The 15,124-nt window shown below is 39.3% G+C and overlaps 1 protein-coding gene across 1 annotated transcript in view; it reads left to right on the top strand.

Moving 5' to 3' along the window:
* Positions 1 to 7,621: 7,621 nt before the first annotated feature.
* Positions 7,622 to 15,124, top strand: part of FSD2 (fibronectin type III and SPRY domain containing 2) — a 58,261-nt gene continuing 50,758 nt past the window's right edge. Inside the window, exons 1-2 of the mRNA XM_027852257.1 lie at positions 7,622 to 8,302; positions 8,383 to 8,478. Of these exons, the coding sequence (XP_027708058.1) occupies positions 7,622 to 8,302; positions 8,383 to 8,478 (777 nt within the window). The remainder of the gene's footprint in view (positions 8,303 to 8,382; positions 8,479 to 15,124) is intronic.

Here is a 15,124-nt window from a genome sequence, read left to right as displayed (position 1 = left end):
ACTCTTCTTCTCTTCCTCACTCTCCCAAGCTCTAGAAAAAGGAAGTAATCTGGTGGTATAGTCAAATTGTTTTGATGGACCACTAAAGACTGGAGCTCTAAATAATAACAATAGATGATATATTTGTGTGTGTGTATATATATATACACATATATATACACATACATACATATATATGTATATATACATATATGTATATGTGTGTATATGTTTATACACAGACAGAGACAATAGGGTATAATAGGTAGAATGCTAGACTCAGAGTCAGGAAGAATTGAGTTCCAGTAACTTCATGGAAGACACTGTGTGACCCTGACTTTTTGTACCATCAGTCTACTAAAATGTAAAATGGATAATAGTACTTTATTGGGTGGTGGTGAAGACCAAATGAGATTATATTGCAATGCATTTTGTAAACCTTAAAGTGCTATGTTAATGTTAGCTAGAATGAGCCTTTTTATATAATGCTTTGTAGTTTGCAAAGTACATTTCTCACAACCATCCTGAGTGATAGTACAAATAATGGCATATCCATTTTACATGAGGAAAATGAGATTTAAGAGAGCTTAAATGCCTTTAAAATTATTATATTAAATCTAGGACTCAAACTTAGATATTTTTTATTCCAAATTGTGTGTTCTTTTTTTAAATAGCTTATTACTTTTATTTTTAAATTAACATATTTTTAAAAAATTAATATCTCTCCTACTACATCTCCCCTACTTCTCCCTTCCCCCATTACTCCCACCTTTGATCAAATTTTTTTAAAAAAATCTCTACATATGTAACTACGCAGTCTGATAAAAACTCGCACATTAGCCATGTCCAAAAATTTCTTTCTGCATTTTAAGTTTATTACCTCTCTGTTTTATTTTTTATTTTTATTCTTTCAGACTCATGTTTTTATTATCACTGATCAGAGTTCTAAAGTCTTAAAAGTTATTTTTTCTCTAATGTTATAATTATATAAATTGTTCTCCTAATTCTGCTTACCTCCTCAGTTCATAAAGGTCCTCCCAGTTTCCTCTGAAATTGTCTATTGCATCATTTTTTATAGCACAATAATATTCCATTCATATGCCACAATTTGCTTAGGCATTCCCCAGCATAAAGATCCTCCTTTAATCTCCCATTTTTGCCTACCATTAAAAGAACTGCTATACATATTTTTATAATAGAGATCCTTTTTCTTTTTCTCTGATTTCTTTGGGGCATGGACTTAGTGGTATAGCTGGGTTATAGGGGATACATTTTGCTAACTTAGTAGCTAGACTCCACTAATGGTATACTAGTGTATCTATTTTCCCATAGCTCTACTAACATTTGTCATTTTATTCTTTTGTTGTCTTTGCCAGTCTGATAGGTATGAAATAGAACCTCAAATTTGCTCTAATTTGCATTCCTCTAGTTATTTGTAATTTAGAACATTTTTTCATGTAATGATTTATAGACTGGATTTCTTTCTTTGAAAACTTCCTGTTCATATCCTTTGACTATTTATCCACTGGGGAATGGCTCTTGCTTTTATGTATTTGAATCAGTTCTTTTCATCCCTCTATGTTGCCTCTCATGTGTTATTCCATACCTAATATTTTTTCTTTTATTTTTTAGTTCTAGACTTAGTAACCATCAACAAAAACATCCATCCAAATGAAAGAAAAGGTGATTGTACATAAAATCACAAACTTCAAATCATTTCTATTTTATTTTTTTAAATGTATATTAACATTAATAAAAACATGCTATTTACTTTCACTTCCCCTTCTAATTTCTTTTTCTTCTATATATTTTGGAGGTTTTATTGCTCTTTTATTTTTACATAGTCATAGTCCTGTTGTTTTGCTTTAGGGGGTCTAAGGGCATAAACAGTTTGGTCTTTCTTACTGTATATTGCCACCTGTTCTATATTCTCTAATTCACCCCTCTAGCAGCAGTGAGTGCAACTATGTGCCTGTTTTTCCACAGCCCTGCCAATGTTGAATTTTATTGGTTTTAACTTTCTTTGCCATCTTAACAAAGGTGGCACCTCAGAGATATTGTCATTTGTATTTCTCTGATGTTTGGAAAGCTTGGCCAATTTTTTACATGAGATTGTTAATATTTATGAAGACATTTCTAATTAAACCAATAAAATGCAGACTCACAGAAATGTATTTTCTGAAAAAAGTGAAAATAATTCTTTTTTATTTGGCACTTTTTGGGGGCTGCCCTGTGAATTGAGATTGAACTGTTATTAAGGAATTGAGTAAAGACTGGAAAAGAAAATTGATAGCACCTGCCTGCAGAACTGCCTGCAGTTGAGTCCCATTGCTTCTTTAGCACAAACCTTTGGTTACCTTGAGACTAAATCTTTGGAATGTTTGCTTTAAGAGTTTTTCCTAGTTTTGTGGGTACATGTAGAGTAAATTTAGTAGACCAAAAAGTATTCATTCTTTAATGCCTTATAGATGCAGTATGCCATAGGGGTTACAAGTTCCAGAATTAGTCAGGAACAGGTGAGTTCAAATATTGTCTCTGCTATTTACTATGTGACCATGACCCTTAGTCTCTCTGAGCCTCAGTTTTCTTATCTGCATAATGGGAATAATAATACCTGTGGTGCCTATTTCACTGGGTTGTTGTAACGTATGAGTAACAAAATGTCCATAAAATGCTTTATAAACTTTTGGGTGCTATATAAATACCAGTTATTATTATTATCATTACATTTCTTTCCCTCACTGCCTTCCTTCCCTCTGAGATGACTTTTCCTCTATTCTGTCTACATCTTAAATGTACACAGTTATTTACATGTTGTCTCCCATTAAGAATGTAAACTCCTTGAGGGCATAGACAGTATATTTGCCTTTCTTGTTTTCCCAGGACTTAGCACAGTGTAAGTGCTAGCACACAGTAAGTGCCTAATGCTTGTTGACTGACCAGCTGATTATGAGTTTAACCCACCTTCCAGAATTCCCTTTGTTGAGTTGAATCTTTGACCAGGTGGGATTTCCATGACTTGAATGTCAGTAGACTTGTGGCCATCACAGCCCAACTCTCAGTTGTTCCTTGGAGTGTTTTCTGGGTTCCTGGATTTTGTTACACTAATGATCATAGATCATGACACACATGAGCCCAGGGGCCTCGCTTCTAGGCCACACTCAGTCATAGTGGAACTGTATGTCTGCCTTTAAGCTTCAGGGGTCTTTATTATCTCTTGGTTATCTTTGGCTTCCTCATCTGTAAGATCAGAAGAGTTGGGCTGGATGACCCTTCAAGCTTTCAATTGCTATGTCTCTGTGGCTCAAGGGGCAGATTGCAACAAAGAGACTAATGGTTATTGGGGGCTGTGAGGGAGTGCCCATGTTTTGGGGATTAGTTTATCTTTCAGCACCTTGTCTTATTTTCAACTGTTATCAAGACACTGGAGGATGACATATATCAGGCCCTACCCTACCCTCATGCCAACCATAGCTTTTTATATGTGATTTCATTAGTGTAGTGGATGCCTAGAGAGGCAGGCTGTCCACTTTTCTGTAGGGCAAAGAGTACAAGATTTGGAATCTAAGGACCCCTGTTAGAACCCTATCTTCACTACTTAGGCAAATCTCTTCACCTCAGTGGGCCTCAGTTTCCTTGCCTGTAAAATGGGTGGGTTGGACTCTATACTTTCTAAGCTCCCTCCCCCCCCCACATCAATGAATCCGAGGAGGAAACTCCTTCCATCAATGCAGAAAAGCAGCTCATCTGTGGCTTATTTTTAAGGGTTGCCCAGGATGTGGAGAAGTTAATGACTTATCCATGGTCAGAGGCAGGACTTGCACTCAAGTTTTCTTTCCTTCACAGATGGCCCCTTATACACTATGTCACATGGCCTCTCAACCAGGACTGTGCTGGAGCTGAATGGGACCGACTCCAGCAGGATTGTTAAATTTTCTGTGTAAGGGTTTACACCTCAGAGACTGGCAAAGGCTACAAATTGCCTATCAACTTGATTTATTGTTTTGTTGATTTTCTTCACTTAAGAAACTGTTAATAGTACAGATTAAACTAAGAAGTGTGTCCTGCCTACTCCCCTCCACCCCCCACCCCCAAGCTGGTTGTTAAACTTTTTTCAGCACATCTCTGCTCTCAACCCAAATTAAATCATTTAAATGTTTAAATGTGACTTACCTAAACATTTAAATCATTTAAGTGTTTAGCTCTGCTAAGTGACAATGGGTCATTCCAGAGTCTTGGTGCCAATGAATTTTAGGTTCCCATAGTGACAATTAAGAAGCCAGTGTTCTGTCCATTTTGAGTGCCCAAGGCAGAAATAGTACCCTGGTTGTAATTTACTCTGTACCTCACTCCCATTATTAGATGTATGTGACAAGTGGCAGGCCCAGAAGGGTAATATGGGTAACAGGAAAGAGGTAAAATATTTGGCAACTGTTGTAGTGAGAAGGAAACTGTTTTTTCCCTCCCATTTTTCAATATTCTGAGGGTAGATACCAATTTCACTCAATTTTTAATTTTTTTCTTTTAATTTCTTTGTTTTGTCACCCAGAAAAATAAAAAGGCTTCTTAAGGGCAGGGGACTATATCATCTTTTTCTTTGCATCTTCCATAGTGCCTAGGAGAGGGGACCTTGAATACAGTAAGTGGTCAGCTCTCTGACTGTATAAGATGCAGAATAATTGCTGAGCTGAATTGATAGAGAATTTCCTATGCTACTGGATGAAGTCACAAGTCCAGACCAAAACGACAACACTAACTAAAACAATTGTTATGCGTCTATCATTGTGAACATCAATGATTACCCTGCGCTTTGTTTAGAAAGTGTGGGTCACGGAGCTGAATGTTAGGTTGACTTTAGGAGACACCTGGGAACTTTTGTAAAAACCATAAATATCAGTTTGCTTTCTTGTCATTTGCCTGATATCATTCAGAGAGAGAATAAACCTTAGAGCTTACCTCTTCAAACCCTCTCATTTTACAGACAATAAAACTGAGGTTCAAAGAACTGAATGACTTGCCATTAGCAAAGGCTGGCTTCAAACTGAGGTCCTTGCTTTCCCCCCTGTACATGCTACTTCTGTATCATAAAAATGAGCGTAGAACATGCAGCTGTAAGGCTTCCTGATCGGTGTAGTATGGCTTCCTTTCTATAAAATGAAGGATTGAATTTCAGGCTGAAGCCACCTTCTAGATTGTTTTCTTACTTTCCAGAAATTTTCCTTGCCTTTCTCAGGATCTTTTGAATTTTCAGTGACATTCACTACAGTATTTCCAAATAATTAACACAACAGATCACTTCCAATCCAACCCAACAAACATTTATTGAGCATTTCTATATGAAGGCACATCTATTATGTGTGAGGCAGCTGGGTGGTTCTGTGGATAGAGTGCTCAAATTGGAACCAGGAAGATGAGTTCAAATCCTGCCTCAGACACTTATTAGCTATATGACTTTCCGTAAGTCATTGTTTCAGCCTCAGTTTTCTTATCTGTAAGTTGGGGATAATATTAGCAACTACCTCACAGGATTGTTGTGAGGATCAAATGAGATAATGTATGTGAAGCACTTTGCAAACCTCAAAGTGCTATATAAATCCTAGTTGTTGTTACTATGTTGATGATGTTGGGGGATACAAAGACAAAAAAAAACTCAAAACATGTTCTTTGACTTCAAGGAGTTTGCATTCAATTGGGAAGTTACAACTTATGAACAGATCAATATATACATAAGATTTTGAGGCAAGAGAGTACTAACAAATAGATGGATCAAGAAAGGCTTCTTCAGAAAGAAGGAGTGCATTCTAGGCATGGGGGACATCCTGTGCCAAGTCATGGAGGTGGGAGATGGAATGACAAGTTTAAGTCACAGCAAGTAGACTAGTTTGGCCAGGCTGTAGAGTATATGAAAGGGAATGATTGGAAATAAAGCTGAAAAAGGTACACTAGAGGCAGGTTGCAAAGGGATTTAAATGCCAAGTAGAAGTTTGTATTTTATACTAAAAGAAATAGACACTGAAAGTTCTTGAGCAGAGTGACATGGTCACATGTACTTAAGGAAGATTATTTTGGCAACCTTGTGGAGTTTGGATCAGGAAGAGAAGAAGAGATGCTGGGAATCCATTTCTGCTTCTGTTAGCTTTCACACTCCCTTCTATCTTAAAGTGTTTGTTAATGAATCAGGAAAGAATATACTTCATCACTTAAAGGGTTTATTTTTTTTTTCAAACCTTGCTCCAAAACGAGTTTCCTTCATGATTTGAAAGATTTGTATTTGGTATATTTTCTCTTCAAGGCCTTAATTCAAAGCTACCATATTTTATTATCATCGTTATCAGAAGACATTCTACAAATATAGCTTCAGGCCAAAACTATCAACAAGCTCCTTGTTATCTTTGAATTTTTAGCAGAATTCTATGCAGAAGAAACATTTAAAATGACATCTTTTGGTAGGCTGCCAAAGCATACTGTTCACTGGCATAGTCTTTCAGAACCCAGGGTCTCAATGAGGCTTTGGGGCAGGCCTTTTGAGGAGGGCAAAGATATTGCCAGACACATCCCACTTCTTCAAGGTGATGTTCTGAGTTGTCTAACAATGCTATTCTTGGGTAAGTCTGGAGTTTCTGCAGAAGTTCAGGCATACAAAAAATAGGTTGGAACTAGTTAGAAAAGGTTGTCCATTTCTGCATAGTCTTTGCAAGCTGCAGGTAAGTATGACACTTTTGAAAGGTCTATGATGATAAAAACAATTTTCAAGACACCCAAGATTTTATTTCATGGGATCCTGCAGCATGAATGCATTGGAGAACAGTCAAATTGTCCTTATTCTGCTTTAATAGCCAGCACCCATCAGACTACAACTGGGTGACTAGGCCCAAGGGATCAGTTTCATCATTATAGTCAGGGGATAAATTGTGCTCAGAAATGAGGCTCTTGAAAATCAAGATATTTTGCAGCTTCTTGGTTTGCTGACTGTGTATGTTCAGAAAGGAGGTTTTGACATTTCAAAGTGAGATATAGCATTAGAATACGCGCTAGAGTAGATTTCTAAAAGTCAGTCAGTGGTATTTGCTTATGAAATCTTGTGCTTTGTCAGTGAGCATCATTCCAGACTTTTGTACTGACTGATCTTTAAGTTGAGAACCACTTATAAAATATAGACTGGGTCAGGGCTTGGCAAATTCTGATCCCCTAGCAATTTCATCATGGCATCCTAGCATTTTAGGTGCAATCTTGCCTGAAATACAGTTCTACAATGCTAGAAAACAAGATTTTCTCCTAAGAACTTTGAACATTTTCCAGGCCATCTGATCTTCATTAGGATCCACTATACATAGTTGACTCTTATTATTGATTGTGTAAAGGTAAACCGTCAGTCAGCAAACTTTATTAAGGCCATATTCTATACCAAGTGCCAAGCGAGGGATGCAAAGAGAGGCAAAAATACTGTTCCTGATCTCAAGAAACAAACATTCTAATGGGAATGATCACAAGTAATCTGTAAAATCCCACCAGAAATTTGGAAGAGGTGAATTCCAGACGAATTAACATTTTGTCTTCTTTACCCTCCAGCACCAAGAAAATCTCTACTGTTTATCTGGAAAGGCCGCGAAGAGCAGGCACGCAGTCTAGGGGTGCTGCTGCCATGGAGGAAAGAACTAGAAGGGCTCCATTGTATAGTCAGGACCCAGCCCCTACTCCTACTGCTGGCCAGGGCTTCAACTTTTATCACATGGATCTCTATGACTCTGAAGACAGATTGAAAATCTTTCCAGAAGAAAAAATTCGAATGAGAGGAGAAATAGCAAAAGAACCGAAGAGAGGTGAGAGGGCCCCAGAGTTAGGTTTGGCCACCTATGATGTCCAAAAGGAAGTAGAAGAACTAGCACAGTACTATGGCCTTGAAGATGATAAAGACCTGGAGGGTGATATTGAGGTAGGGAGTGTGCTTCGGTCTGGGATTTCAGAATACCAGTCAGCTCCTTCTTCTCTCAGACCCTACACAGTGCCAAAGAAGAGAGACCTAGGAAGAGAAGAGAAAGATTGGCAGTATCTAGGGGAAGAAGCAGATGAGGAGGATGACAGATTTCCTGCGTGGGGCTCTCGAGGTCAATACCAAGAATTAAGGGAAGCCTACAGGTATGCTCGGGGTCGTTCCAGTGAGGAATATGAGTGCTATGTCATACCAGAAGAAGAAGACGAAGAAGAAGCTGCTGACATTTTCTGTGTCACCTGCAAAATTCCAATCAGAGCTTTTGACAATCTTTTTGGTGAGCACAAGGGACATGAGGTGACCCAGCTTAACACTGCAGCAGAAAATGCCCGGGTAAATAAGACACCCCTTTTTCCTTCCATTTCTATTTAAAGAACATTCCAATTGCCACTTATAATCCTTTTGTTTGACAGGAAGAAATTCATAAAAACATGTTCAAATTGGAAGAACAGATTATTCAAATGGAAAATTTTGCAAGTCATTTGGAGGAAGTTTTCATTACTATAGAGGTAAGAGAGCATTTTTTTTAATTAACCTACCAATAGGTGCTTTTTTTCAAAATCAATAATTGGCAGGTTAATAGTCATTACATGGTATGGATGGTCAACACAGATCTGATTGTAATAGTCTTACAGGAACTTAGGGAAGACAAAGAAACTGCTGTTCCTCTTTCCCTGATGTCGGCTGGAGCTCATGGGATGGAGATCATAGGCCACACACTGGAGCAGAAGCCATCCAGTACAACCCCCTCATTTTACAGATGAGGAAACTGAGGCTTAAGGAGGTTAAGTGATGTGCGCAGGGTCATATAAGTAGCAAGCATCAGAGGCAGGACCAGGTTCTCTGACACTGGAGTCTGTGCTTCAGTACTGTGCTGGGGAAGGTGAAGAGTCAAGCCTCTGGAATTGCTTTGAAGGTGACCGATGAGTTGCCCCTGACATCAAAGTGACTTTTCCATGTTCCCCTCTACCACATACTGAAATTAAGTTCCACCTGTTTACTCTGCTCCATTGTCCTTTGTCTTAAACTAGCACATGTGCTGCCCCGACTGTTGAGTGAAAGTGGTAATGAGAGCACTTCCTGGTTATGGATTCAGACTGATGTCGAGCTAAGAGACCATACTCCCGCAATGCAACGGATAGAAGCGACAAGCGATAGTGTCCTGTCGTAGATATTTAGCTGGGCAAGACTTCAGAGTACATCTGGTCCCACACTCTCTCTTACATGTAGAGAAACTAAGGGCTGTCTCTTGGAAAACCTAGCTATATTTCCATAATTACTTCCCAGAATTAGTGGTGCTGGAGGCAGGAACCTGATCTGAGAGGTGATATCTGTGTTTTGGCTACATGAATGATACAGAAGACACCACCCACTCCTAGTTCCAGGGACTTATCTGTGCTTCTGAGGCATCTATCATATTACCCTGCTATCTGTATACTCCTGACATTTAACAGCTGTCAGTGAGGGAAAACACTAGCCACTCAGCAATTTCACCAAACTTTTACTGGAGGAGGAGAGCCCAGGCTGGCAAACTGCTAAAGAGAATGCGTCCATGAAGGTCTAATTCACTATTTTCACTTGAAATCTCCCCACCACATGGCAGAACACATTAAATATATTAATGAAGCAATTTTTTTAGGCACACCAGGATCTGCCATTAAGAGCTCTCCATTCCTATATTGCCTTGGGTTTCTCAATCAGAAGAGCTGTAACTGGGGCTGGGTGATCAGAGATTTGCCCTGAGACACCAAAATTGTTAAGGCACAAAGTATAGTTGCTATAGCAACTAATTTCCTCTCTCATTCCACTGAATTTTTCTTAATGACTCTTACATTAGTTGCATAATTATAAGTTATAAAATTGATCTGAGAGCTTTCCTGCTGCCTGCCCCAGACATGCTATGGCCCCAGAGGATAAAACAGCTAGTTACAACTCTGTGCACCAACCAAAACTGGTAATAGCAAATTACAGTGCAGGGTGCTGGGAATAAATAGAAGCATAAGGTAGGTTACCATCCTTGAAGAAACATTTTATCTAGTTGGGTAGACAAGACTAACATATGAAACAATAAAGTACAGGACTAAACATGATTCAGTACAAAATTGTGTGGTAGGGTTAATAGCCAATTTCCTAGTATAGATGTTCACTGCAGATCTGCCAACCCACTTGTAATAGAGTGCAATAGAGGTTCAAAGAAGGCAGAGGATGGGGAAGATTGGAAGGGTAAGGAAGACTTAATGGTAGGGAAACCTGAGTTGGGCTTTGAAGGATTGGACTCAGAGAGAGGAGAGGACGTTCTAGGGAAAGGGGGTAGAAGAGAGCATGATAGGAGCTAGAGCTAGAAGGATCCTTAAATATCATCTAATTCAAAGCTTTCATTTGATAAGGGAGGAAACTGAGTTCAGAAAGACTTAAGTGACTTGCACAAAGTCACACAGTAGTGTGAGTCATATGAATGAGGCACAGTGGTAGTCAGCCATTAAACATTTAATAAGAACCTACTATGTGGCGGGCCCTTTGCTCAGTTCTGCATATACCAAGAAAGGCAAAAGACAGTCCCTGCTCTTGAGGAGCTCACAATTTAATGGAGGAAGCAACATGAAAACAACCATGTACAAACAAATTATATGCAGGATAAATTAGAGGTAATTGATAGAGAGAAGGTACTAATATTGAGGGAATTGGGAAAGACTTCCTGTAGAAGGTGGGGTTTTAGCTGGACTTGAAGGAAGCCAGGGCAGTTCGGGGCTGAGGAAAGAGAGGATTCCAGACATTCAGGATGGCCAGTAAAAATGCCCAGAGTCAGGAGAAGATGGAGTGTCTCATCTGAGGAACAGCAAAGAGGACAGTGTCACTGGATTGAATGGGGGGGAGTTGTAAGGTGCAAGCAGACTAAGATGGAGGAGGGATGGCAGGTTATGAAGGATTTTTACAAGTCAAACAGAGGATTTTGTATTTGATCCTCGTGGTCAGAGGGAGCCACTAGAGTTTATTGAGCAGATGTGGGAAGGTTGGATTGAGGCAGTCAGCCCTGGGTTTTGGGAAGATCACTTTGATAGCTGAGTGGAAGATGGGCCAGAGAGAGGAGACACTTATGACAGGCAGACCCACCAGCAGGCTAGTGCAGTAAACAATGGATGGATGTGAAGTGATGAAATCCTGTACCAGGGTGGTGGCAGTGTCACAGGAGAGAAGGGGGCACATATGAGAGGTGTTACAAAGGTAAAATCAACAGGCCTTGGCAACATATTGGATATGAAGAGTGAGAGAGAGTGAGGAAACAGCTTAGATTTTCATGGGATAATAAGGACATTGGTCTGACGAGATCTGAGATTGGTTTATAATGGGAAATAAATTTGGATAGGTAGGGACTGCCTATCCAGACTTTGGAGGATCACCACACCAGGTTTAGATTTAATGTGAGAGAAAATAGCCATTGGGGGGGTTGTGGGGGGTTGTGGGGAGGAAGGGAGGGAATTGGAGGGAAGTGTAGTACATCAAAACATGTCTGCAGCCTTCTTTCATAGCATAGCTGAGGCTCATCAAGCACAATGTGGAAGCCTGGCTTTGAGCTCTCCAGCTCCAAGGGGCAGTGACATGCTGTAGGAAACTGAGTGAAGCAAACTGGCCTTTGGCTGCCCACACCTGATGCAAGGCCCTTCTGCTTATCTCTTCACTGACAACCTGTTACTTCTGGCCAGACCCTAATTAAGCTTTCACTGGGTCAGACACAGTTGTGGTCATTTAATTTGGTGGCCTACAATGCTCAGGCCTGCTTGACCGCAGTCCTTTTCAGGAATGATCTGCATGACTGATATGAGCTCACATTATTGTTACACTTGACAGATAAGCTGACTGTTCTCACCTTTGGACTTTGGTAATATCTGACTGGTAGGCCTATGGGACTTATGAACTTGTCCTTCTCTTCTTCAGTGAATGACCTTCTAAAGGTCTGGCCCCAGGCTGAGGCCAAGTATAAGAGAACACAGTGTAGCATGGAAAAATAACTAGACTGGGAATCATATTCTAGTCCTTGTCTGTCACTAATTAGCCACATGACCTTGGGTAAATGACAGCATCACTCTGGGTCTCACTTTTCTCCCGCCCCAGCATTTGTATAGCACCTTAAGCCTTGAAAAACACTTTACATATCTTATTTGATTCTAACAACACCTCTGAGGTAGTTATTATTATCTTCATTTTACAGATGATGAAACTGAGGCTGTAAGAGGTTAAGGGACTTACCTAGGGTCACCTAGCTAGTAAGTATCTGGGGCAAGATTTGAACTTGAGTCTTCTTTAGGTATTCCAAATCTAACATTCTCCCATATTATGCTACTGAGCTACTGCCTGCTGGCTTTCTCATCAGTGAAATGAGGAGAGCACATGAGGTTTTCTGTAAGGTCTCTTTCAGCTTTAAAATTATTATTTTTAATAGTATTTTATTTTTTCCAATTATATATAAAGAACATTCATTAAAAATATTTGAGTTTCAAGTTTTTTCTCCCTCCTTTTGTCCCTTACCCCCTTCCTAAAATGGTAAGCAATTTGATATAGATTTTATATATATATATATATGCAATCATGTATATTTCCATATTAGTCATGTTGTGAAAAAAGAAACAGACCAAAAAGAAAAAAACCACTACCAAACAACAAGTGAAAATCGTGCGCTTTGATCTGCACTCAGACTCCAACAGTTCTTTCTCTAGATGTGGACAGCATTTTCCATCATGAGTCCTTTGGAATTGTCTTGGATCATTGTATTGCTGTCAGCTCTAAAATTATAAGGCAAGATAATTAAAACAATATTTAAGGATGAGAATTACAGAAAATATATTTAAGGAAATGTATCGGTGGATTGGAAGAGGAAGAACCTCAACTCAGGGAGGTCAGTTCCTCCTTCCCCATGGGAAATAATGCAGACATGGTTATAGCAATCCCAAAATGCATTTGGCTACTACTAATACATTACATTTGTATGGTCCTTTATGTTTTCTAAGTGCTTTCACATACTGATCCCATTTAATCCTCAGAACAACCTTGTAGCATAGATGGGGCCCATAGTATTTTAGTATTTCTCCTAGGCAATGCTCCTTATTCCCATTTTTGAGTGTTGACACTACTGACTTTCCCCATTCCTGGAATGCTCTCTCTCTGCTCATCTCCATCTCTCAGAATCACAGGTTTCCTTCAGATTCAGCTCAAATGTCACCTCCTGCTGGAAGCCTTTCCTATTGCTAGTGCCTTCCCCTCTGACATTACTTCCATCTACTCTGTAACATCTTGCACATCCCAATTTACATCCATGCTGTCTCCCTCCATTAGAATGTGAGCTCCTTGAAGGCAAGGGCTGCTTTTGTCTTTTCTTTATATCTGTGCCTGACACAGAATAGATGTGTAATAAATGATTGATTTATTAATAATACTAATAGGTGGCTACATATAGCATTTGAAAGTTTGCAAAACAATTTGCAAACATCTTATTTGATCACTATTACCAATCATTATCCTCATGAGCAAATATTATATATTATACTGATGAGCAAAATGAAACTTGAAAAGTCTAATTGACTTATTTAGTAAAACAATTAACAAGTTAAAGATACAGAGAAAAAAATCATACAGCTCCTTCCTTTAAGGACCCTGCAGTCAATTGGGAGAAACAATATGTACACGTATAAGTAGATTCAATATATGTACAAAGTAAACACAAGAGTAGTTGAGAGGCAAGAGTCACTAGAAGTTCCTGGAGAAAACAGCACTTGAGTAAAGCTTTTAAGGAATATGAATTCTAAGAGGTAAGTGCACGCATCAGGTGTGGAGACTAGAGATGGAATGTCACATATGAAGGACAAGTGACAGTTGGACGTTTCATAGTGCACAAAATGGATAATAATGTGTAATGAGTCTGGAAAAGTAGGTTGGAGGCGAATTGTGAAAGGCTTTGACTGCCAAATGGATGAGTTTGTATTTGATCGTAGAAGTTAATAGGGAATCACTGGGGCTCCGGGAGCAGAGGGTTGACGTGTTCAGACCAGTACTCTAGAAATATCACTTTGGTGACGTTTGAGTTGCATGAAGTACAGATGGGTGAGGAGGGGAGACACAACCAATTTAAAGGCTGTGGGAACTAGCCAGCAAGGGTATACATGCTAGTGAATGTTTAACAAATGGCTGGAGGGAAGAATACAACCATAATACATTTTTAAGTTTAATTTTCCTTACTAACACTTTCTTTTGTACTTTCTTAAGTCTAGACAATCAACAAAACAATAAACCAAGCCCAGATCGTAGTTGGCCAATTTCCTAGGTGTAAATGCTCACACTGAATATTTAATAATAAGCTCTAGCACATCCCTGAAGCCAGGCAAAAGTTGATGAAAGCTTGAACTAGAACAGTGGCTATGTGAAAATGAGAGATACCATGGAGGTAGAATTAACAAGATTGGATATGTAGGCGAGGTCAAGTTGCAATTCAAAGATGACCCTAAGATTGTAAACAGGGTGACTGGAAGGACAGTGGCATCTAGTTGGGAATGGAAAAATTACACAGAATGGTGGGCTGTAGAGAAGAAAGATAGAGTTCTGTTTTAGAACATGATAAAGAGTTCTGTTTTGGGCATTGTTCATTCTGAGATGCATCAGTTGGAAATGGCTGATAGGAACTTGTTTCTAGGATAGAATAAAAACTCTAGTTTGACTTTTACAGTTCTGGTCTCCAAGGCTCTCTACAATCTTACTCTCTCCCTCCCACCCATCCAATCTTATCTCTTGAATTGTTCCTCAGTGTAGATTTTCCACTCTAGCCAACCTAGTCTGTTGGCTACCCTCTGAAGAAATCATAAGCAGATTCACCTCTGAGTCTTTGCTTATGTTATTCCCTCTGACTATAATTCCCTTCCTCTTTCCCCCAACTTTGCCAGAGCCTACCTGTTCTCCAAGACTCAGATCACTTCCCTTCTACAAGGCCTTTCCTGATTACTGCTGCCCACCGTGAGCTCTTTCTTCATTTTCTCATGGCAGTTCTATAAAAGTAGCACTTCATTTATGCACTGCCTTATCCGGGATTATAAATGTGTTTGTTAGTCTTATTTTTTCAATGAGATCATAAACTCCTTGGATGCAGAGAATGTCTTGTAGCATTTCTGCCCC

Source organism: Vombatus ursinus, unplaced genomic scaffold, assembly GCF_900497805.2.
Source record: "Vombatus ursinus unplaced genomic scaffold, bare-nosed wombat genome assembly UNPS02009205.1, whole genome shotgun sequence".
Classification (NCBI taxonomy): domain Eukaryota; kingdom Metazoa; phylum Chordata; class Mammalia; order Diprotodontia; family Vombatidae; genus Vombatus; species Vombatus ursinus.
The sequence above is the reverse complement of the archived record's forward strand: the minus strand, read 5'-3'. Positions and strand labels throughout refer to the sequence as shown.